We start from the raw sequence: 10,596 nt of genomic DNA, 5'->3' as shown, positions 1-10,596 counted from the left end.
ATTGTCATAAAGGGAAGTAACTGCACCGTAGAATTTCCCATTGATACCTAAACGAAGCAGTTTATAGAATAAACAATGACGATTCACCGAGTCGAATGCTTTCTTCAGATCGATAAAGCAGGCAAATGTATGTTAGCGAGAGACCCTTCTAATATTGATAATACTATACAAAACATAAAGATGATCCATGCACCTCCTCTTAGCCCGGAATTCATTTTGTTCATCCACTAAGATATTATTAGTATCCAGCCACTTTGTCAGACGCATATTTAGAATATATGTATAAATTTTACTAGTTACTGGTAATAAGGTAATCCCTCTATAAGACATAGGGTCACGAGTGTCTCCATTATTACTTTTTGGAATAGGTTGAATAATACCGCGTTTCCATACATTAGGAATTTTTCCGGAGTTAAAACAATACGAGATAATACGAAAAAGTAATTCGACACATACATCATTCTTTAAAACTTCTGAAGGAATAACATCAATCCCAGCTGCTTTGCCATTTTTAGAATGACGTATTGCTTTATACATTAACATGTCAATTTAACTTTATTTCATATGGTATTGATTGATTGACTACATAATCCGTTCACAACACACACCGCGCCAGTGGACCATGACGATCTATTTTCGTATAGTGGGAATCACTTGGGTCACATGATATTTTACCTGTATTTTTAGCCCCGACTATCGCTGTACGTGGCCTAGGTCAGGATAAGCGGAAAACGACCATACCTCTTTTCGATACCAGCGGATCGGTCGACCACTTTTGAGAAATAGGATTTTAGTTGCCTTTTGGTAAATACATAACTGTACAATAAAATAATTATAATACATTGTAAAGTTTTTCCTTCGATGCACTCTTTGTCAAAAAATGATTTGAATACGTGAATACTACCCTCAAAAGTTGCAAATAGCCCATTTATGCAACTTTACGGTCATATAATGAAATAACATATTTTTCGCAAATACGAATAGTTATATATGCTATAGATTTAAGGTTTGTATTCAAAAACTCAGTTTTTAACTTTTATTTTTGATTTTGAAAACGGTCGACGTTAGGTCGAAACAGACAAATATGGGTCATACCTCTTTCATCGAAATCGAACAATTAAGGTTCTCTCAGTATTTGGATAGTTCGATTTTCCCAACGGGTTACGTCATGACAATAAAATGTTGATGAAAATTAAAATTTAGTAGACTTTTTAAATTTCTGTATATTGTCAAATCAAAAATGGATTTCACCTGTGTGTTTATTCATAAAAATCAGACATCTAAATTTCAAATAATCATAAGCCTCAACTGGGCGACCATTGACAATGTTCAGTTTTGGTGATTTGTGTTAATGCCTTATCCATTCCATCGGGGTTTTGTTTGTTTTTGGTTTTGTTTGTTTGTTTTTGTTGTTGTTTTTGTTGTTGTTTTTTTGTTGTTTTTTGTTGTTTTTTGTTTTTTCATTTTGATGTTCCAAATGGAACAAAATATCTGTCTCAAAAGGTTTTTAAGAAGAAGAAGAAGAAGAAGATCCGGGAATAAAGTTATGAATAAGGAATTTAAGAACAGGCTCCAGAAAAGTGAATGTTGTCTGTTTCGTCTATAACGCCCACTGTGTTAATCCTTCTTGGTTATAAAGTATGGGTCTATGATAACCATTATAAAAAAAACCTACATTTTGCAAGAAAGAACTCAAAACAATGTTGTTGTTGTTTTTTTACAGTTTGATTTATTTATTTCTAAGTACAACGTATCGATAACAAACATTGAATTATTGTACATTACTATAAAAACTATCACAGTACGTTTGTGGGACGACAATAATAGATCAATATTTAAACGTTGTCACAAGTTAATGTATGAAAATATTTATGATTTCTAAATTATTGATAATTTTTTTCTGTCACACTGAACAAAATATATTTACAATGTGCATCGCAAATGAAACAACACAAAGCTGTGAGGTAGTACATAACAACAGAAGTTGGAAAGGGGAAATGGAACAGCGCTTTTAAAATGTCCTTAATAAATTTACCGACTGAAATTTTCGAATGATATGGTAACTTATTATTATTTTTTCTGACTAAAACTTTTAAATTTTTATTTTTTAACTATTTTTGGGAATTTCAAATATATTAAATAGAAAATCAGAGTTTCAGTGCAAAAAGGAAACTGTTGAAATAAATACAAGCATTTTTTGCTAAAATTAAAGAAAATAAAAATAAATCTTATATTTGATTAGCGGAGTACTGGTATTCCTGTATATGGATTATAGTACCTGATGCTGCATTGTGGTGACGTCATGTTAGGTCAAATGTAAAACCTTTATTGGATCAAACGTCAAATTGTGTTTTTATCGATGATACCACAGTGCTATTCAAGCTGTATATCTAATTAATCAGGGTTAGTCAACAAATTCAACAAAGGGAGGTAACTCATACCGATTAGCTGATAGTCTTGAGCAATGATGAAAATTATAGACATACAAAAATATGTACATTCAATACACAATATAATTTTAAAAAGCATATTTAATATTTCTAAAGCAATACATGTCCCTTATCGGGCCCGCTAACTCTTGTAGTGAAGTGAGATGAAAATCCCTGGAGGATTGGCAAACTCTGACAAATGTTTGTGTTACTTATGTACATACGATGCGATTTACACAGCAGAGAGGAAAACTATAGCTCCACCCTTAAAAGAGCATCCTTCGTTCGGACATCAGAAGCATGCACAATATCTATTGATGAAATCTAAGTCCTAACGATGAATATGAGTGTCTGTGCCTACATGTCAACGCCGAAATGTACAAGAAAATGCGTATTGTAGACAAATACCAAAAATGTCTTTGCGGTAATTAGTGATTCTTCGTATCGAATTCGGAATTTTCAGGACTTAATGTTCGAAGAACTTTGGATCATATTGAGAGTAAAACTGCCTTATTAATGTTAAGGTTTTAACCTTTAATGCTTGGAAAAAATACATATTTTCCAGTAAGTTTAATTTTGATGACCTAAAATTCATTCAAACGAAGGAATGTCCCTTTAAGAAAGCAGAACTGTTTTAGCAAGTTTTATAAAATAGCAATCAGTGAAGGCAACGATGCGAAAATAGCTATAACCTTGGTTGGTAAAATTTATATACAAAGTATGATATAAAACTGCAAATAAACGTACACAATACATGAAGATTACTCGATACGGAATATTTCATCTAATTTTTGCTGTCAAGCGATGTCAGATGCTGACTAGGATTTGGTGATACATACTCTAAGTCTTCCGTATTATATTGATACAGGAGGAAAACCTTATTTGACTTGAATGTTGGACTCGTGTATCTGCAATCGGAGCCCCTCGTCATTTTCTAGCCTACGTTGGCAGACGGAGGCGAGGTGTTCCGACTGACCGAAACATACCGTCATCATGGGGGGATATCTCAGAAACGATTTATGAAAGCTGAAAGTGTGAATATATTTTTCAATCTCAGTTTTCATATTTAACTTGCATCGTCAGCTAAAGGCTCAAAACTATCGAACTAAGAGCATATATTGGATTAATTAAATGCTTAAAATTACCTCAATATATCGGAATTATGGGCAATGAACCAATCTGGTTCCAGTCCTGGATTATATAAATTGTGTAAACAGAAAATTAACGAACCTTAAGTGACGTTATTCTCATAATTCATTTACAGTTACTTGAGTTTATAACAGCATCCCACAATATTTTTTCCGTATGGCAGTAAAAATGTTAGCAGTAATGCATGAAGCAGGTGCTGGCCATGTATATAAAATGCTTTCTTATGGTACACAATTAAAGCCGACAATGCTATTTCACAATAAACAACAAAGAAAATGACGATAAAAAGATGACAGTTCTAACGATGATAACCAAAGCAACCATTATACTATCAAATCCGTAGGGAGACATTATTTGACAAGATATTGCTTGTAAATGTTAGTGTGATTTAACATTGGTATCAAACATCAGTCATTTGTAAAATTGAGCTGTAAATGGGTTTTTATGAAGGTTACACGCTATGACAGGTTTATTTAAGTGTTAATTTATGTAGTTCCTTATTAATCTTATCAAATATGTGTTTAACTTCTTACTTAAGATTATGAAATGGAATATTTAGTCCAACATTATCTTGTCTAGCGAACGTCTTAAGCAAAACATTGTCTGACCTTCAGAAGTCTCATTAAACAATAACTGTCGTAAACTGAGCCTTGCTGAAAATGAAAATCTCACACCAGTGAATGTCAATCCAAACCTCATCACGTGCAATACCGAATGGATAAGCCTTGTCCGACTTTAACTTGGTATGGCTAAACCATACCGAAATGAACTTCGTACTATTTAACCTATATTTTCATGTTTAATAATTGTATAACTGTTTATTTTGTGTGATAGTGTTGTGTAAGTAAACATTGAACTGTAATAACCTTTTTTTTAAGTACAAGTGATTAATTTCGTTAATAATTAATATTATAGAGGGACTATAGGCCTAGTCATAGTCAGCATCAGGTTCATGGAAAGTTGAATTTCGGAAGGAGGTACTGTCTGGTTCACGGAATGATATAGCAGTCGGTCTTGGTACAGAACTGCTGTACGGGTTATTTGACCTCGAATCCCGACTAGGCAATATTGGTGCAGGTGGTGCATTCGGAGGATCATAATCCGAGGTATTTGATGACTCAGCGTGACTGTATCTCCTGGAAGAAGAAAAAAGAGCATAAGTAGAATATTAGAATCAGTATGTTAATTAACGAGAAAAGTTATTCAAACGTGCGGCTGTCTCTTACGGGTGATTGCATGTCTACAGCCGCTTACCTTGGACTTACAACTAAGCTTTATCATAAGCGTAATTTCCATGTATAGACAATATTCTTGACTATCGAGTCAACTGGGATGTGTGAACAGGTTGGGGAAGCTGGAATGTTACAATCTAGAAATGGAAATCAAACTTATACAGCTTTGTTGTAAGCTGCCTTTTGTAAGCTGTCTTTCCAAATATCAATGTGTTGGGGAAGCGGGGATATTACAATTGGACAGTTACCTCACTGATAATAACCTAATTCTACCCCAGACACACAAACCGACATAGATTTTCACCCGAGGTTTCATGACCGGCCCTCTAACCGACTGAGCAATCGCGGCCCCTAATATGTATACAATATATCTTTTTCTAAACGAAATTCAGAGAAAATTGACTAAAGGCTCTGTTACTTACCGATATGGATCAAAACCATTAACACTGCCTCCGTTTGTCCCCGACTAGATAAAAATACATAACGGTAAATATTAGACTACTAGTATATATCAAAGCTGTTTATGAATAACATTTCTTTTTATTACATTTTTACCAGTGAAATATCAAAAATTATTCTATAAAAGTGATATTTTTCACTAGTGAACTCGTACTCGTGAAAAATATCAAAATATTAGCCCCACTCGTGAAATATATTTGGTATTACTGAAGACACTGTTAAATATCCTCTATTTATTTATTCCACTCGCAGCATAATTATTGATATGTAATTTCTTTCTATTTCTTTTTTAAACATTTAAAATGCAGTCGAAATATCAAATCAAGATTTCTGTGGGTTTTTTTTCAGTTTTTCTTCTGGTACTAAAAGGTGACTGCCTGCTTTGTAATTGGAAGACCTATTTGGCCATTTCTGACAAAAGTTGTAGTCGGGCCTTAATTATATTAAGCATTTTGTTCTTAAAAGGTCATGATAGCTCTTCACACCGAAATGCTTATATCAAGATATTGATAATATTAAGATATTGCTTCATGTTAGTAACCCATAGAAAATTACATTATAAATCTTCAAGTTTGTTTCTTTTTTTGAAGTGTTTACATTCATTCATCTCAAAATGGTTCAAATAGATTTATTCCAACAAATGTGACACTTAGTCATGCCAGCAAGGCAGTGTCTGGAGAACTTTAAAGGTTTATTAACTTTGACCTTGAAAGTTCTCCAATGTCATTTAAATGAATTTAGATTTCCTTTTGTCAAATACGAAGACGTGTAGATCATTTAACATGCTATCAAAATAAATGAGGTTGACTTGTGTTTCTCGTTGGTTAACATTCCGAAACGGAAATTAGCATAATATACAATGCATCCCAGCAGATCGAAAGACATGAAAGCCATTTTTAGATTTCAAATTAAAAAAAAAGCAAACTAGAATATCATTCGTACCAAGATTAATTACCATTATCTTGGTGACAACACATGTTTTTACATGTTCACATATGGCCATATTAGTGTAATTTCTCTATAAGGTCCTTCTGAGTCACACGCTTGTTTCTTATGGGGAAACTTCACGCTAAAAGTATTGGAACCTTGTCATGGCACTTTAGTTTGTTGAAAGATTTCACTTTTTCAGCCAGACTCTTCTGATTACAGATGAAAATGCATCATAGATGTTCTGATGTTCACCAATGAATGCCCAGCGGCCAGATTTATTTTTTGGTAAATAAGATCAAAATCCGTTTAACGTAAACGTAATTAGTACTCTGATGTAATTGTTGTTTGGTAATTTTCGTCTCAGCCTAAACCCCAATATCGGGCAACATAACGAAAGAAGAAAGATGTATCATAGTACAAAAATGGTCATTTTAATAATTAGTGATATTTCAGGTATAAGTAAATTGTAGGAATATTTCAACATGAGACTATGGAATTTATATTGTTTATATTTTATTACTAGACATTTGAATTAGCTTGGCAGTCAGTTTTATTAGAATCGTATTGTATTTTAGAAGCTTTGATGTTTTTAGGAGTCAGCCAGGTAAACTGGATTAGCCTTAATTGAGTTGACACATATCTACCTGTGAACCCTCCAGCTGACAGGTGGTCACTCAACAGGCTCAATTAAAGTAATTGTAGGATAAACACTTTGAGACGCAATAGGACTTTGTATGTTTTACTACTGACCATAGCTGTTAGGTAATTGGTGTCAACATATCTTAATTACTATAGGCACCATCTAATAATTAAACTCCACCTCTTACTATTTTATTAACCAATGAAATTGAATGTTATAGTTTTGACTGTTTTGTAAAGAGTATACATAAATAGTTTTTAGAGAGAGAGAGAGTGCAGAAGGAGAGAGCTAGATTAGGACCCAAGTGAGTGTGAGGGTGCTGGCCTTTTACAAGGACCCGTGGACTTTGACCAACTTTGAAGTAGGGGCCAGCACCAGAGTGGACAAGTTATAAAGAACTTCTGTATTGGTTGAACCCTAGTGAAATATTGATTCCAGTGAGTAAAATAAATATCTAAGAAGAAGAGACTGTCTCCATATTGTTTCAAAGGAAATTACAGTTCACCACGTGGTTTATACGAAAGGGGTTTCATCAGGGTGTGGCTTATTCTACCAATGCTAATTCCCCAAACCAATAACTGTGTAGCCACATCCTGACGGACACACCCCACACAAGAAACACACACACCCCACAAGCCTCGTGGTGACAGATGGTGCAGAATCTAAAAGACCGGACCTCTCAACAGAAGCCAAGCCAAACCAAAGGCACTAGGATAACAGCAGCTATAAACCTTGAGGACAGAAGCCAAAAAGAAACAAAAGTGAGTACAGCCACTTTGTGCTTTCCTTATAGACACATGTGACAAACTAAAATTTTTGTAATAATAATTTGTTTTTCAAATTAGGCTAGAATAACAGTATGGCTAATAGGTATAGAGAAAGTCTTTGTAGGAAAAATAAGTGTAAACAAATGAGCCGTACAATTTCAAACATTTCAGTGGACAATGACGTCAAAATTCATAGTACGCCCATAGTAGGAAACAAAATTTTTGTTAAAGTAGGAAGCCAAAAGGTTAAAGCTTTAGTTGATACAGGAGCTGACATATCCTGTGTTACAAACTCATTTGTAAAACAGTCATGTCCAGGGACAGAGATCAGGCCTTGCTATTTAAAAATGGTTATTGGTGTTTGTGGCGAACGTCACACAGTTCTTGGTCAAGTGGAAATCCCAATAAAAATTGATGGCTTGATTTTATACCAAGATTGTTTTGTTCTGGAAAGGTTACATTCCACTATCATTTTAGGTGTAGACTTTCTGAAAACCCACCAAGCAAACTTAGATTTCAACAATAATATATTAGTACTGAAAAATGGTTTTGCTCAAATATCTCTAATTTCTAAAGTAGCAGAAAATTTAGTAAAACTTACAGATAGTGTCACCATACCACCATTTTGTGAGGCAACTGTGAAAGTAAATATTTTTAATGTCCCAGAGAAATCTTCAGTTTTGTTAGAACCAAGTCAGACACTACAAATGCATCATAATTTAGCTGGGAGTAAATGTTTGACAACTGTTAATCAAAGGGAAGGGTTCTATCAATTTTTAAATCCAACCAATGCTGAGGTGCATTTACCAAAATTTACAACAGTAGCCCTGGTTGCATCTCAGATAGATGACGAATCCATCACAACAGTATCAAATACAAATGCCCAGAGAAATAGGGACAGCCATCAAAGAAATCAGGAAATACATGTACATAATGCACAGGACCTTGGGATATCATTAGATGATGCTGACCTAACAGAACAACAGAAACAAGATCTACTAGCACTTATTGGGAGACATAGGAAAGCTTTTGCTAAAGACTTATCTGAAATAGGGAGAACAAATCTTGTACAACACCGTATAGAGACAGGACATTCCAGACCAGTGTCATCACCTTGCTATAGAAAAACACCACAGCAAAGGGAGATAACTGAAAAACTGACAGAGGATATGATGAAACAAGGGATAATAGAGGAATCAACAAGTCCATGGCATTCACCAGTAGTTTTAGTCAAGAAAAAGAAACTTTCACCGGACCAACCACAGGAATATAGATTCGCTGTAGACTTTAGGAAGTTGAATGCTATCACAGAAGATATGCATTTCCCATTGCCAAGATTAGATGACATCCTTGACACAATAGGGGACTCAAAAGCTAGGATGTTCTCCACGCTGGATCTTGCAAGCGGATTCTGGCAAATACCATTGGACCCAGAAACAAAACACAAGTCTGCTTTTGTGACACATCAGGGTGTTTTTCATTTCAACAGACTTCCATTTGGACTCAAAAATGCACCAATGTCATTTCAGGCTTTGATGAATAGAGTGTTAAGAAACCTCAACTTCAAATCAGCATTAGTTTATATTGATGATATTTTGGTATACAGCAAAACATTCCCAGAACATTTAGAACATTTAGATATGATATTCACAACATTAGCTCAAGCCAATCTCACCCTAAAACCTACAAAATGCAAGTTTGCTGCAAAGCAAGTGAAGTACCTAGGCCACATCCTCTCAAAGGATGGTGTCAGTGTGGATCCAGAGAAAACCAGTGCAGTTGCAGAATTTCCGGTACCAAAATCTTCCAAACAACTGAGAAGCTTTCTTGGCATGTGTAATTATTACAGAAAATTTGTAAAAGATTATGCCAAGATTGCTCAGCCTCTCAATGAACTCATGAAGAAGGACCTCAAATTTGTTTGGACAAAGCACTGTGACAATGCATTTCAAGCTCTGAAGACATGTTTGACAACAGCTCCAATTCTAGCATTTCCAGACTTCAGGAAGCCATTTGTTGTTTCAACAGATGCGTCAGACTTTGCCATAGGGTATGTACTAGGACAAGTGGACGACGAAGGAAAACGAGAACATGCTGTAGCGTATGGCGGTAGATCACTGCATGCAGGAGAGAGACGATGGAACATAAATGAAAAAGAGGGACTTGCTTTAGTAGAGGCTATCAATACATTTAGACCATATCTCGAAGGAGGAAAATTTACAGTTTACACCGATAATGCTACAGTCAAATGGATACAGAACAACAAGAAGTTAAACAGCAAAGTGGCACGATGGGCACTACAGCTGCAGGGATACAACTTTGAGGTAAAACACAAAGCAGGACAGAGGAATCTAAATGCTGATGGACTTTCAAGGAGGGAGTACAAACAAGACAAAGATTTACAGACCAAAGTACCTACAGAACAGACACCTGATGTTCCAGGCTATGAAATCAAATCAGATTCAATTCATGTAGATGAAATACATGTGCAAGAGATGGACCAGAAAGATTACATAACGGCAACCTTTGAATATTTCGCTGATTCAGAAAAGGCTGTTCGTGTATGTCAAACCAATACTCAGGACAATGTACAGGATCTAGAAGACGAAGATGAAGCAAGCATAGATGACGACCAATTGAAAGACTTTTATGAGGAATTTCAAACAAATCCAGTTCTTTCACAGCTACAGCAACAATGTCCAGATTTTGCCAGCATCTTTAGTTACAAAAAAGATGGACTGGTACCTGACAACCACATTACTGCAAGGAAGGTGGTGGCTGAAGCTTTCAATTATGAAATGAGGGATGGAATTTTATGTCACATTTTCCAAAGAAGATTCAAGAATAAAGAAGCAACAGAAAGGCTGGTTTTTCAAGTAGCGGTACCACAATGTCTTCGACATGAAGTTCTCCTTGCTTATCATGACAGTAAAGTAGCTGGTCACCAGGGACATGAGCGGACATATGAGGCAGTCAGAAGCAAGTATTAT

General features: G+C 35.1%; 1 protein-coding gene across 3 annotated transcripts in view; it reads right to left on the bottom strand.

The window, feature by feature from the left end:
- Positions 1–1,703: 1,703 nt before the first annotated feature.
- LOC117322271 (protocadherin Fat 1-like) overlaps positions 1,704–10,596 on the bottom strand; it is a 55,440-nt gene continuing 46,547 nt past the window's right edge. For 2 of the 3 annotated variants that reach the window (XM_033877079.1, XM_033877080.1), the window contains 2 exons: positions 5,233–5,276; positions 1,704–4,714 (listed from right to left, as the gene is read on the bottom strand). In XM_033877079.1, coding sequence (XP_033732970.1) covers positions 4,507–4,714; positions 5,233–5,276 — 252 coding nt within the window. In that variant the 3' untranslated portion in view covers positions 1,704–4,506. The remainder of the gene's footprint in view (positions 4,715–5,232; positions 5,277–10,596) is intronic. The other variant, XR_004531511.1, reaches the window with a different exon arrangement.

This window comes from Pecten maximus, chromosome 2, assembly GCF_902652985.1.
Source record: "Pecten maximus chromosome 2, xPecMax1.1, whole genome shotgun sequence".
In the NCBI taxonomy this organism is placed as follows: domain Eukaryota; kingdom Metazoa; phylum Mollusca; class Bivalvia; order Pectinida; family Pectinidae; genus Pecten; species Pecten maximus.
This window is presented reverse-complemented; position numbering and strand designations above follow the sequence as displayed.